The following is a 15,353-nucleotide window of genomic DNA, read 5'->3' as shown; positions in this document are numbered from 1 at the left end:
AATCACACACACACACACACACACACACACACACACGTAGTGTAGTGGTTAGCACGCTCGACTCACAATCGAGAAGGTCCGGGTTCGAGTCCCGGAAAGCGGCGAGGCAAATGGGCAAGCCTCTTAATGTGTAGCCCCTGTTCACCGAGCAGTAAATAGGTATGGGATGTAACTCGAGGGGTTGTGGCCTCGCTTTCCCGGTGTGTGGAGTGTGTTGTGGTTTCAGTCCTACCCGAATATCGGTCTATGGGCTCTGAGTTCGCTCCGTAATGGAGAAGACTGGCTGGGTAACCAGCAGGCGACTGTGGTGAATTACACACACACACACACACACACACACACACACACACACACACACACACACACACACACACACACACACACGTTGTTGTTGTTGTTATTATTAATATTATTATTATTATTGTTGTTGTTGTTGTTATTAATATTATTATTATTGTTATATTATTTCTTATTATATTTTATCATCATCATTAGTAGCATTAGCAACACCACTATCAGTATCATGATGTATATTTATTTACAAGCACTTTATTGCATTTACTATACTATTAATGTTATCATTGTTGGTGCAGGGCCCTGCGGCTCACCCTGCAGGTGTGGCTGGACGGATACCCTGAGGACTTCCGAGACCCTCCAGATTTTCCATGTCTGCAGCAGCTGAAGGACTTCACTTCTGAAAACCTTCCAGATTCTGATCTTCACATAAAAGTTTCCCATAAGTTAGAGAAAATGAAGCGAGAACATGATATCAAGGGTAAGAACACTTAGTAATGAGAGAGAGAGAGAGAGAGAGAGAGAGAGAGAGAGAGAGAGAGAGAGATATGTATGTAAGCTTACCATGATGGTATAGTCTTTCGGATAAATTTAGTTTGATTAATATCATTCTGATCCTACCTTTTGTGAGGGAAGCATAGACTACTGGTGATGACTTATGCCCTATTGATTCTTTTGCTTAGATTTGTTGGGAAAAAAACATGAAAGTTAATAAATATATATCAGTGTAGACCAGGGTAGGAAAACAAGCAAATTTTCAGAATAAAATGCAGTTTTTTTATTATTATTATTATTACGTATTATTTTTTTTTTTTTTAATTTATTTATTTACTTTTTTTTGTGTGTGTGTGTAATTATTAAACAAGTATGTGCATAGTTTTAACACAGATGTATGCTATTTGCAGGTTCTCCCATGTTGGACAAGATACTGTCATGTGGCGATGAAATGCGTGTCCACTGTCCTTCACCTATGACCAACGGCACACACCATCCTTATGACTTTCCGGATATACCAGATTCTACTTTTGCCCAACAACTGACACGCATGGATACAGTAAGTCTTTTATACAACTTTACCTTTGTCGTTTGCATATTGACAGATTTGTGCGATGCATGAATTGTGAAAGCTAAAGAATGTAAAAGAAACAATAACAAAATAATGTATAGTGTGAAAAAAATCTACTTATTTTTCTTTTTTTATTATAATTATAAAGGTACTAACAGTGTTTTTCTACTATGTTTTTATATATTCATTGTTTGAATTTAAATGCTATTTTATTTATTTAGTTCGTTGTTTTATTAATTTATTTTCATTTAATAGTGACGCCTGTTTTTACTGCATTTCTGTAGGTGCTTTTCAAGGGAGTTATTGCTCACCAGTGTCTGGGATCAGTTTGGTCACGGCGGGACAGAGGCCGTGGGGATGCCTCTGCTTCAGTTGCAGCCACAGTGGAACAATTCAATGCTGTGAGCTTCAGAGTCCAGTCTACTATCTTGGTTGACACTGAACTGAAGCCCTCACAGCGTGCTAGACTCATCACAAAGTGGATTGACATTGCTCAGGTGAGTGATTATAACAGCATGATAATAGCCTTATTATACATATAACAGTGTTAGCTATAATAATGATAATGAAAGATTTTTCTTTTTCTTAATAGTCATCACCCTTTTTTTTGTTGTTGCAGGAATTAAGGATGCATAAAAATTTTTCATCCTTGAAGGCCATCATCTCGGGACTTCAGTCAAATCCTATCTATAGATTGAAGAAAACTTGGGGTGCTGTGATTAAAGATAAGGTAAACATATTACAGATATAAAAAAATAAGATGATGGATGATAACTGAGTGTTTTAGAAAGTGTTTGAAGTTTAACAGATCAGTACAGTGGTAGATAGTGTGATTGCTTAGAAATGGGATGTTGCAAATTGTGAAAGAAAGAAAAGTAGCTAATGTACATTAGCTACTGCTGAGGCATTGTAGATGTTACAGAAACCAGTGTTCACATTTAACCTTGCCTCAGCATGAAGTCATTACACATTGATATAATAAAGAACAGAATTAGATGAAAGAGTAGATAATTATATAAGAATATTTGCATTTCATCTTGATTAATGTATGCATCTCTTATGTAACCAGGCAGAGCTATTTGAAGAACTTGCCAGAATATTCAGTGAGGAGAATAATCAGTTGAACCAGAGAGAACTATTGATGAAAGAGGGAACAGCCAAACATGCTCAGACAGCCCATGCCAGTGATCGTCACTTGCCCAAGGCTCTGGAGAAGCTAGCTACTAATCCACTGGTATGTTGGATTTTCCACTCTATTATTTCATTCTATCATGCAATATCAGTCACATATATGAAGGGTAAGATATTAATATGAAATTGAGCTAATTGTGTGATAGACTGCTTAACAAAGATGTTGTCTTGCAGGCTATAAGTTATGGTACCATTCCTTATCTTGGCACATTCCTCACTGATCTGACTATGATTGATACTGCCATTCCTGACACAGTAGCTGATGGGCTTATAAATTTTGACAAAAAACGCAAGGAATTTGAAGTCCTGGCTCAGGTAAGAATTCAGAAAAATGTATTTAATTTCAAGTTTAGAGAATAAGTTTTTTTTTAGTTAAACATATACTAAGTGGAAGATAATATTTATACATAGTTTCCTAAATTTATAAACTTCATTTGGATAGAACTGATTATTTTAAAGCTTCATTTTGGATATGACCGATTATTTTAAGAATTAATACTATTAACAAGATAAAGAAAATAAAAGATCAGAGGAAGTTTTTGTAAGAATGAATAAGCTATATAGAGTTCCCAAAACCTTTTATGTTTCTAAACAGTGTTATTCAGGTTTGTGATTTGCATATATATATATATATATATATATATATATATATATATATATATATATATATATATATATATATATATATATATATATATATATATATATATATATATATATATATATATATATATATATATATATATATATATATATATATATATATATATATATATATATATATATATATATTGCTTGCTACAAGGAGCAGCAAATGCTTACCAGATGGAGAGAGATGAACAGTTTGAGCGTTGGTGGGAATCTGTTCTTGTGCTGGATGACAAGGAAGCATGGCGGCTATCCTGTCAGATTGAACCTCAAGGGTCTTCCTCTACCAGAGAAGGAAAAATAAGAAAGCGAGCTCAGTAAGTTCTTGTTGAATATTAATTGTTGCTAAAGATTTGCATATACAATACATACATTTAAATGTGTGTGCATGTGTGTGTGTGTTGTAGCATCAGCACATTTTACTTATTATCCAGTAATGTTTACTTTTCAAATTTATTATTCTTAAATGATTCTTCACAGGTATGGACACCGCAAAAATGACAGCATTGCAAGCACCTCTTCGGGGTCCTCCACCAGCCAGTTCTTTTTTGACAATGACTCTCTGTGCAGCCCACTCAGTCACAATGACTCTTGTTCCTTGGAGAGAAAGGTAAGCCTGCATATCTTCAATATCTCTTGTTTCGATTGTTTGTTGTACTGTTAGAATGATTTATGCAACAAAAAAATATATTGTTGATATTCATCAAATCTTAATGTAACCACTACACTGATAAAATAAATTAAAATAATCTTATTCTTTTCTTATTTTTTTCAGATGTCTACCTCATCCAGTAGCTCCTCACTTCCCTCCTTAGATGTGTCTGTCCACTCTGGTGGCACCACAACCTCTGGTCGCACCCCAGACCGCTCTGTTTCTACCACACAGCTCAATCAGCCACACCAGGCATCTCCTTATATCACACCTGATTTTTACATTATCAGGGTTTCCATTGAAAGTAGTGCCCATGAAATAGAAGGTGAGTTTTAGGTTTTGAAATGGACCACTGTCAAACACTCATAGGTCTTATAACATGCTTGAGTATGTAAATATTATTACTAAATGATCAGCTGTTTATATCAGTTATGAGAAAGGAGATGGGTCTGTTATAATGTAGGAAGAACAGATCTGTTCTACTGATAGGTGCTAATGTAAGAAGATCCAGATATGTCTTTGAAGTGACCCATAATAGTGTGATCAGTGAAGATTTCTTTATTTGCCATGTATTGAAGCTTGGAGGCTAAGATGAATATTTATTTTGTCTATGGGAGTGTGTGTGTGTGTGTGTGTGTGTGTGTGTGTGTGTGTGTGTGTGTGTGTGTGTGTGTGTATGTATGTATGTGTGTGTGTGTGTGTGTGTGTGTGTGTGTGTGTGTGTTTGTGTGTGTGTGTGTGTGTGTATGTATGTGTGTGTGTGTGTGTAAGCCTGTTGCCAGCATGGGACCAAGAAACTTTGAGTGAAGCAAGAATGTATATTGTCATTTTGATTTTTCATTCTCTTCAATTTTGAAGCAAGCATAGAATTAAACTGATTTTAGGCAAATATTAATTCTTATAATATAATCATTGTTGCAGGAGTGAACTTGTACAAGAGCATCATGTTGAGTAACTCTGAGCGCACCATTTCTGTTATACGCAAGGCAATGGAGAAGCATGGCTTTGAAGGCAATCCAGAAGATTATACTCTTGCACAATTCCTCCCTGATGGAGGTAAGGTCATCTTTTTTATGCTAAAGCTACTGCTAGATTTGTTTCATGAATAAATTTTGAAGAAATTGCATGTTCTTTGAACATTTTAAATTTATTTGTTCTTCTGACAATTCTTTACAAACTCAGAGGTATTTTATACTAGATTTGTATTGCTGGGCATGAAAGCATCTCTATAAACTTTCTTAGATTTTTTGTTATACATATGTACTTGAAAATGACCAACAAAGTATTCTAAAGCTATGTCAATCATTCAGTCTTACATGTGTTCAAACACTGACAATTCTACCCACCCCCCTCTCTCTCTCTCTCTCTCTCTCTCTCTCTCTCTCTCTCTCTCTCTCTCTCTCTCTCTCATATGTCTGAGATGTTCAATCCTGTATTGTCACTTTCCAAAATTATCAAACTAACATAATCTGCTTGTTAGTCATGCAACTAAAAAAATATTTATTACATCCTATTCTGTCTTCATAAGAATAGAAAGAATGAAATTAAAGAACAGCTATAGAGGATTTCCTTATTATATATCATCATTGCCAACTTTGTATTATTTTTATTTAGTTATTTACTTATTTTATTTATTTATTGTCTTTATTTGAAGTATTTTCTTTTTATTCATTCCAGAGATGTTGCTGCCTTCTTCAGCAAATGTGTACTATGCCATCAATACGCAGCATGACCTTAATTTTGTGCTGCGAAGGCGGCGACATGGGGATGACACAACCATTATCAGGAGAAATCCCGCTAAGGACCATAAAGTAAGGAAGAAGCTCTTGGTGACCTAGTCAGGTCAACCATGTGACATCATGATTGCCTGCATTATGACCTTTGTAACTCAGACAAGCTGTCTTGATTGGCTCCATTTGGAAATCCAGCAAGATCTTGCTTTGTGCTCTTCATGGCAACTAAAATGTGTGACTACTGCATTATGAGTGGTATACTGTGGCTGTTAATAGAAAAAAAAAGTGGCATAGCCGAAGGATTATTATGGACACATGATGACTCATTCCTGAGAATTATTGTGCATTGACTTCAGTTTCACTTGTGCTGTGAACCCATGTTGACTCTTTATAAGTGACTTTTTGTGATCCCATTGGCTAATAACTAGACATCCATGGTGTAAGGCATTGAAACCATACCTATAAGGTATTGCTGTAGTGTACACGTGTAGCTTCTTGTGAATGCTGTTTCATGTACACAATACTCAAACATCTACATTACTCAGCTTTAAGACTAGGAACTTGTGTGAAGGATTCCTATCACATTAGAACTCACATTTTTGCAGTCCCGGTATTTTCTTTGTATACATAACCCTTTCATCTGGATCCCAGTTTCTTGTGCTGAATTAGCCACGTTGCTAACTCAGTACAGCCACACATGTTGACCTTCCCCATGCATCTCCCACTACTGTCACTTGCGAGTGGGAGTATTGTGCACCCTCACCTCATCAAGCACACATCCTGCACTCTGTGATTGATGTAAAGAAATTTCTTTACATACTTCACTGTCAGTCTTAAGATACCCCTCACTCACTGGCATCTTTACCCTACTCATCTTCATAAGGCCCAAGTAGTAAGTGCACTCTCACACATCCCAGTATCCAACATCCCCCTCCTGTTTAACACTCTATCAGATAATTACAATTCATCTGTGTTTTGTAATAAGAAAATCTCAAAGTTGTTTTCAAAAGTAGTGTATTTACTTGCTGTTTATCTCTTTGCTGAAAGATCTTTTAATGCAGAGTACAGGTTTATTTAATGGAGTTCAAATTATATCTTTATTGAGCTGTAAATAGTGTTAAGCTCTTGTATACATGTACATTGTTACCTTTGTAAATAAATTCTAGAATTTTTACTTTATGAATGATTTTTTTCTTGTGTTTGTGTGTGTGTGTGTGTGTGTGTGTGTGTGTGTGTGTGTCATTATTTCGTACAAATGAGAAAATGAGATGCTCATAGTATTTAAATTTGGTATGCTGAAATAAATTGAAGTATTACTACCTAGTATTAAAGAAACAGTAATGTTGAACTGCATTTACACATACAAAGTATAGCCTAAAAAGAGTGAATGATTTTGATGTACAGCCAGTCATTATTTCTAAGATTGATTGAACAAATTTACAAGGAAGATAAGGATGTCTGGCAGGTTCCAATGACCTGTTTGATACTTTCCTTGAATCTTGATTTTTTCTCTAGTTAAGTAAAAACACTTCCCTTAGAAATGTAAATACTACCATTGCCTCAGATTTTACTTTTAAATCAATATAATGATCTGCAGTTATTTAATTCATTGACTAGGTTAACATTTTGAAAGATTGTAAGCAATATATGATATCTAGATACATACACTAGGGCCTTGATATATTGGAAAAATATTCTGCAAATTTTCAAATATTATTAAACAATTTTTTATTAACAGGTGATTGATATATGTAGCCCTGTTTTAAATCCTTCAAATGTAAATTCTGGTACCAGTCATGATCCAAATGATGTATTAAAGCAGTATCAAAAGAAAACTATGATGTCATACATATTATATGTAAGCGTGCACCTTAACTTTTCAAACCATGTTTGGGATATACGTCAAGGGCATAGTTGAGTATGGTTTGGAAGAAAGGAGAAAAGAAGTATTTATTCTCTCTCTCTCTCTCTCTCTCTCTCTCTCTCTCTCTCTCTCTCTCTCGATCTTGATCTTGATGGTACAGGTGACGTATTCTCTCTCTCTCTCTCTCGATCTTGATCTTGATGGTCCAGGTGACGTAGAATTTTTTTCTGCGTCAGGCCTTTGTATCGGCAGCGCCTGTAGGGAAAATAAGAAAATAAACAAAGAGGACAATCACCATCTTTCACACCACTAGTTCTTGCATCTAGCACGCCACATTCTCTCCAGGAACTCTTTTACAGCCTCAATCATCCTTTCATTCGTCTCCCCACAGAGTCCCAGCAGCACCACCATCCATTCCCTTCCTGTCATCTCCACTCTGTCATGCCCCAGCTCCCTCAGCACCACTTGCATCATCTCATACCTGTCTCTGGCATACTTCACACACTCCAGCACCACATGCTCCACCGTCTCATCCTCTCCCAAGTCACACATCTGGCACACTTTGCTGCGGGACTCAGACCATCTATAATTCCTTGCATTCACATCCATGCACTGTGCCCTAGCTCGGAAGAGAAGATCCCCACCCAGGCTTCCATCATACCACTTTTCATACATTGGGGCCTCTTTCTCTCTATACCATTCCAAGGTACTCTTTGCTCAATCCTATTCCTCCAGTCACTCAGTCCCACACCTTTCACTACTCTGTCTATCTCACTCCTCCACTTCCTTACACCCCATTCTCTACCCTCTCCATTTCTAACAATCATACTCCAGTCCTTCTCTAAATGCCTTCCTTCTACCTGCTGAAAAGCCCAACTAGCTATTAGACCACTCTTCACCACCATCCTGACACACTTTTCCCCCACTTGCTACTCCTGACATTCCACAGAAACACTTTTCTCACTATTCTAGCATCATTCATTCGTTCTAACCTAGCCTTATACCGTAGGGTCGCTTTTACATACCTTTCTCTAAAAGTGCTCCAACCCATGTCTCCCCTAAGAGCCTCTACTGCTGCATATCTAGGTGCATTAAGTGCCATTCTTGCAACTCTATTCTGCCCTATTTCTAACTTTTCTAGTTCACTCTCATTCCATGCAATCACATCCGTACCATACATGATGTTCGAAACAGCCACGCTCTTCCAAACTTCTCGCAGTACGTCATATTTAATCGCTCTCATCCTTGCTGCACTTCCTAGCCGATCTACCCACTGTTTCACCATGCTTATCTTCTCATTCTTTTTTGTCTTCACGCAGCCAACCGGACTCATCCACATCCCCAGGTACTTGTATTCATCTGTCTGTTGCATCTCATTCTCACCTAGTCTCCACACTGATTTCCTCTCATCCTCTGACCCATTCACAACCATTACCTTGCTCTTTTCACTACTAAACCTCACTCTAAAGTCTCTTCCATACCCATCTGGCATCTACAACATCAAACCTCTCTCTCTCTCTCTCTCTCTCTCTCTCTCCGATCTTGATCTTGATCTTGATGTTACAAGTGGCTCGGGATCGCTCCGGAGCCACGGGCCTTTGGATCGGCAGCTCCTGTAGAGGAGAAAAAAAAAAAAAACGACCAGTATTCTATTGACTAATGATCCCTACACCTCGCTCGCCACATTCTCTCCAGATACTCTTTCACAGCCTCCATCATCCTTTTACTCGTCCCTTTACACAGTCCCCGCAGCAACACCATCCATTCCCTTCCTGTCTTCTCCACTCTTTCATTCCTATTATGCCCTAATTCACTCAAGATCACTTGCATCATCTCATGCCTCTTTCTCTCATACTTCTCACACTCCAGCATGACTTTCTCCACCGTCTCGTCCTCCCCACGTCACACATCTGGCACACTTTGCTGCGGGACTCAAGAGTACCTGTAGTTCCTTGCATTTACATCCATGCACTGTGCCCTAGCTCTGAAGAGAAGATCACCACCCAGGCTGCCATTATACCACCTTTCATACATCAGGGCTTCCTTTTCCTTGTACCATTCCAGCGTGCTCTTTCGTTCCATCTCATTCTTCTATATATTCAGTCCCACCCACTTCACCTCTCTGTCTATCTCACTTTTCCATTTCCTCGCATCCCATTCAGTTCCTACTCTGCCTCCTCTTGTCACGATCCATTCTCGCTCATATTGATTCCTTCCAACCATTATCATCCCTCATACCGTCTTGTAATCCACTCTCTGTCATTCGCATGCACCTCTTCCTCCACTGACTCCCACTTTCATTCCACAGGTACACCTTCCTCACTATTCTTTCATCATCCATTCTTTCCAACCTAACCTTGTGCCTAACGGTGGCTTTAACTAGTCTTTTCCTAAAAGTGATCCATCTCATATCATCTCTCAAAGCTTCTATTGCTGTGTACCTCGGTGCATTCTGTGCCATTCTACCTATTCTATTCTGTCTCACTTCTAGATTGTCAATTTCACTTTCATTCCATGCAATCACATCCATGTGGAAGAGTGTGGCACAGCCACACTCTTGCCACGGAACCCTTGAAAGGTTTTCATGGAACCATGGGGTTCCGCGGAACACAGTTTGAGAACCACTGCTCTATAGAAAAATTAATTGTTCAGTGTCAAGGATGAGAAACGCAGGTGGCCCGAACACTGCAACACACACACACACACACACACACACACACACACACACACACACACACACACACACACACACACACACATAACAGTTTATTAATCTTGTAGTACTCTTTCCTGTGCTACTTTGGTATGAGGTCTACGTGTCATAAGGCTCCTTTGGTATGAGGACTAGTTGTCTGGTTAGAGAATCTGAAACATGAGTGGGATGTCTGTTAGAGTTATCAAAGCTCCTGCCCCGACTCGACAAGATGCATTTTTTTTTTTTTTTTTTTTTATGCAACAGAGGGAGACTAGCCAAGGGCAACAAAAGATTAAAAACAAGGCCCACTTGAATGCAAGTTCCCTAAAATATTAGTAAAGAATTAGCCAAAAGACAGGAACAAATATCTTGAAACCTCCCTCTTAAAAGAAGTCAAGTCGTAGGAAGATGGAAATACAGAAGCAAGCAGGGAGTTCCAGAGAAAGGTAAGAATGATTGAGAGTACTGGTTAACTCTTGTATTAGAGAGTTGGACAGATTAAGGATGAGAAGAAAAAGAAAGCCTTGTGCAGTAAGCCCACAGAAGGAGGGGAGGCACGCATGCAGTTAGCAAGATCAGTAGAGCAGTTAGCAGGAAAACAGCGATGAAAGATAGAAAGAGATGAAATATTTCGGCGGTGGGAAAGAGGCTGAAGACAGTCAGTCAGAGGAGAGGAGTTGATGAGACGAAAAGCTTTTGATTCCACCATATCTAATAAAATTGTGTGAGTGGAGCCGCCCCAAACATGCGAAGAGTAGGTACTCCATATACAAGGACAGATAAGGCCCTTGTAGAGAGTTAGTAGTTGGAGGGGCGAGAGAAACTGGCGGAGACGCCTCAGAACGCCTAATTTCATAGAAGCAGTTTTAGCAAGAGATGAGATGTGAACTTTCCAGTTAAGGTTATGAGCAAAGGCCAGACCGAAAATATTCAGTGTAGAAGAGGGAGACAGTTGAGTGTCACTGAAGAAGAGGGGATAGTTGTATGGAAGGTTGTGTCAAGTTGATAGATGGAGGAATTGAGTTTTTGAGGCATTGAACACTATTAAGTTTTCTCTGTCCCAATCAGAAATCTTAGAAAGATCAGAAGTTAGGTGTTCTTTGGTGTCCCTGCGTGATCTGTTGACTTCCTGTCGGGTGGTCGTCTCTGAAAGGACGTGGAAAGATAAAGAGTGCTATCATCAACGAAGGAGTGGATAGGGCAAGAAGTTTGGTTAAGAAGATCATTAATGAATAATAGAGGACAGAACCCTGAGGAACACCACTGTTAATAGATTTAGAAGAACAGTGACCGTCTACTACGGCTACAAAAAATTAGATAAAGTTGCAGAGAGAAGGATGGAAACTATAGGAGGGCAGTTCTGAAATCAAAGCTGTGTGCCAGACCCTAACAAAAGCTTTTGATATGCCTAACGCGACAGCAAGTCTCACCGTAATCTCAAAAAGAGGATAATCAAGACTCAGTAAAACGCCAGAAGATCACCAGTAGAGCGTTCTTGACGGAAGCCATACTGGCGATCAGAATGAAGATTGTAAAGTGACATATGTTTGAGAATCTTCCTATTGAGGATAGGTTCAAAAAGTTTAGACAAGCAAGAAATCAAAGGTATTGGGCGGTGGTATGAGGGATTAGAACGGTCTTTTTTTTAGGATCAGGCAGAAATGTAGGCAAACTTCCAGCAAGAAGGAAAGGCAGAAGTCGATACACATAGTTGAAAGAGTTTGGCCAGGCAAGGTACAAGCACGGAAGCACAGTTTTTGAGAACAATAGGAGGGACCCCATCATGTCCATAAGAATTCCGAGGGTTTAGGCCAGCGAGGGCATGGAAAACATCATTACGAAGAACTTTGATTGAAGGCATGAAATATAGAGAGGTGAGGGAGGGACAAACCCAGAATCATTCAAAGTGGAGTTGTTAGCAAAAGTTTGAGAGAAGAGTTCAGCTTTAGAGACAAATGAGATGCAGAACTGGGCACTTCCGTACCTCTGTCTGCATCTTCGCTCTTTTATACCTGCGAAGTTGCGAACCACCAAACGAGGTGCGGAAGTCCGAAGTGCGGAAATTTTTTCAAAAGTGCGGAAGTAACAGGTACGTGGGAAAAGGCGAAATTTTAAGTCTGTGCCTCTACACCTAGACTAGATTTTTTAAGGCGCGCTGCAATAGTTTTGGGTACGGTAGCGGAAGTGCGGAGGTGCCGTACCGGACACAGGGAAAAAAAAAAAAAATGTTAGACTTAAAGTACAGGTACGGACTATCTGCGTTTCGAGGTCCAGAGGACCGGGCTACCTGATATCCAGTAACGCGCCCAGCTCTACCAGGATGAAATAAAGGAGGGAAATATGAAGAAGTAAAGTTATTGGAGATGTTTTTGGCCAGATGTCAAAAGTCATGAGGTTAATTAGAGTTTGAAAGATTTTGACATTTTCTATTTATGAAGGAGTGTTTGGCAAGTTGAAGAACAAACTTGGCATGATTCCTGGCAGAAATATAAAGTGCATGAGATTCAGTAGAAGGAAGGCTCAAGTACCTTTTGTGGGTAGGCTGTGACTGCCCCCATGAGTCATGAGACATAAAGGAAAGGTTAAGCGAGATCACAACTAACTTTAATGGAAAGTTCACAGCACTCCCTGAACTAGTGCTTTTAGATCTCGCTGGGAGTAGATTATCGTTTCAGTAGGTGTCTACTACCTCCTCCTATAACTAGTACAGTACACGGGGTACAGCTTATTTCACTCCGGCACAGACAATGTGACAATGTCTCGATATGCTACCTGTGCTCCCTTCCGTGATTTTATCTAATGCTTATTGGCATTAGATAAAATCCAAAGAACCCTTCAGATATTACAGCAGCTCAAGGGTTTTACAACGATGTCACAGTGGTTTGCAAACTTTCTCTATGGCAAATCTTATATATATATATATATATATATATATATATATATATATATATATATATATATATATATATATATATATATATATATATATATATATATATATATATATATATATATATATATATATATATATATATATATATATATATATATATATATATATATATATATATATATATATATATATATATATATATATATATATATATATATATATATATATATATATATATATATATATATATATATATATATATATATATATATATATATATATATATATATATATATATATATATATATATATATATATATATATATATATATATATATATATATATATATGGCCAGAGGTGGCCGCTCCCCAAGGCCAGTTTTCTCAGGAAAGGGAACTTATTCGTTATTCCTCAGACTGGCGACTGTAGAGCTGGGCAGGATCCGACTTTTTATGTACTCACGAATCCGATTACTTGGTCTGGCGGATCCATGGAATCCGAATCTGGATCCGAGTACTTGAGCATGGGGTGGCGCGGCGCTGGATTTGCCTGAGAGCGGGATCCGACTGGCTGCCCTCTGACGAATCCAAGCAGCGCGGTACTCGTCTTGCTGCTTGGATTCGTCTCCCCGCGCGGTAATCGTCTCGCTGCTTGGATTCGTCTTCCCGCGCGGTAATCGTCTCGCTGCTTGGATTCGTCTTCCCGCGCGGTAATCGTCTCGCTGCTTGGATTCGTCTCCCCGCGCGGTAATCGTCTCGCTGCTTGGATTCGTCTCCCCGCTCAGTAATCGTGTAGACTCGGTGGTACTGGAGTCCCACAGCGGGATCCGAGTACTTGCCTTCAGACGAAGGCTACTGACGAGACTATTCATTTCTGGAAAACAATTAACACGTAGTTTAATAGAGGAAGGATGTTAGATTTATTAGAATTTATTTCGCTCTGCACAATTACATAATTCTATGGCCATATGGCTATGAAGACGACTGTCGCGTTCCCCCCTTGTCTCTGTGGTGTCAAGGCTGCAACTGAAACTTTTTTTTCTTTTTCTATTTTGGCCATTACCCTGGCATAGGTATTAGGCCATTTTTGCTATTTTTATTTTAAAATTTTTCTTTATTTCAGTTTTGTTATTTATCAGAATCAGAATCAGAATTAAAAAAGAAAAGATGGGGAGGGGGAAGTGGGGACAGAAGAAGAATAGATGGGTGATAAGAAGGGAGCTTCAGTAAGAGGATAAAGTCACTGGGGCTTGACCCAGGCGCAAGATGGACTTCTGTGATGACTGAGCGTTTGGTCTATTGTATGTTTCTTTATAGAAGAGATGGACGCGGCAAGGGAGGCCGGCACCAGACCAGGGGGAGCCAAGCAGAGCGCATTAGTACCGAGCACGCAAGAGCAAAGGACCGCCAATGCCACGGACGAGGGCGCCGCACCCACACGGAAGTGGCGGCCAAACCGTCTCGTTTTCAGTGCAAACAACAAACACCGTGAAGCAGGAAGAGTGAAGTACGTGATAGTAGAAGGGGAAAGGATGACACATAGAGAGGATGGGGTGAGAAGTACTTCCGTATAGCGGAGGGACCTACAGTTTTACGTGGGTTCCGAACCACGGATAGTAGTAGAATTGGTGATTTGGGGTTGTAGGATATGGTTTAACTTTATTAGCGAGGTTGGTGAGGGGGTATATGAATATTTTATTTGTGATTAAATGAGTGTGATGAGTGGATATTGGTGTTTGGTGGTGTCCGCCGGGAGTGGTCCGGTCCTGGAGTATCACCCTGTTCTGGGGAGATCAACCTGCTATGGATATAAGTAAAGGATTAAAAGGGTCAATTGGATGGAGATGGTTTGTTTGTGAGGGTGGATGACGTGACGGCGAGATGACCGAACAGTTCCGCGTCCTCTGTGGAGGTGATGAAAATGTTCCCGCGTTTTGTGCGTTCACAGTACCTTCCATCAGTACTGGCCCCTCCATAACAGACGCGGGGGGGTGCCGCTGCCGGAACGTCATGTAGACGGCCGGGGGGCCCCATTGCCGTGCCGTCAGAGGGAGGGGTGCGGTTGTTCTCGTCATTCGCCCAGCATTGGCCGCTCCCAACTACCTCTGTGGAGGTGATGAAAATGTTCCCGCGTTTTGTGCGTTCACAGTACCTTCCATCAGTACTGGCCGCTCCGCAGTAACAGACACAGGGGGTGCCACTACCGGAACGTCATGCAGACGGCCGGGGCCCCATGCCGTGCCGTCACTGGGAGGGGAGCGGTTATGCTGTCCCCGACCCTTGGAGGTGGTCCGGTGCCCCCTTAAAGCCTAGGCTG

At 39.8% G+C, this 15,353-nt stretch overlaps 1 protein-coding gene across 1 annotated transcript in view; it reads left to right on the top strand.

The window, feature by feature from the left end:
- The window catches only part of LOC123517821 (ral guanine nucleotide dissociation stimulator-like), a 40,989-nt gene extending 34,231 nt beyond the window's left edge, over positions 1 to 6,758 (top strand). The window contains exons 5-15 of the mRNA XM_045278333.1: positions 594 to 775; positions 1,200 to 1,348; positions 1,645 to 1,857; positions 1,980 to 2,090; positions 2,430 to 2,594; positions 2,726 to 2,872; positions 3,347 to 3,516; positions 3,680 to 3,809; positions 3,975 to 4,176; positions 4,773 to 4,907; positions 5,529 to 6,758. Of these exons, the coding sequence (XP_045134268.1) occupies positions 594 to 775; positions 1,200 to 1,348; positions 1,645 to 1,857; positions 1,980 to 2,090; positions 2,430 to 2,594; positions 2,726 to 2,872; positions 3,347 to 3,516; positions 3,680 to 3,809; positions 3,975 to 4,176; positions 4,773 to 4,907; positions 5,529 to 5,689 (1,765 nt within the window). The 3' untranslated portion in view covers positions 5,690 to 6,758. The remainder of the gene's footprint in view (positions 1 to 593; positions 776 to 1,199; positions 1,349 to 1,644; positions 1,858 to 1,979; positions 2,091 to 2,429; positions 2,595 to 2,725; positions 2,873 to 3,346; positions 3,517 to 3,679; positions 3,810 to 3,974; positions 4,177 to 4,772; positions 4,908 to 5,528) is intronic.
- The last annotated feature ends 8,595 nt before the right edge of the window (positions 6,759 to 15,353 follow it).

Source organism: Portunus trituberculatus, chromosome 42 (genome assembly GCF_017591435.1).
Source record: "Portunus trituberculatus isolate SZX2019 chromosome 42, ASM1759143v1, whole genome shotgun sequence".
NCBI lineage: Eukaryota > Metazoa > Arthropoda > Malacostraca > Decapoda > Portunidae > Portunus > Portunus trituberculatus.
This window is presented reverse-complemented; position numbering and strand designations above follow the sequence as displayed.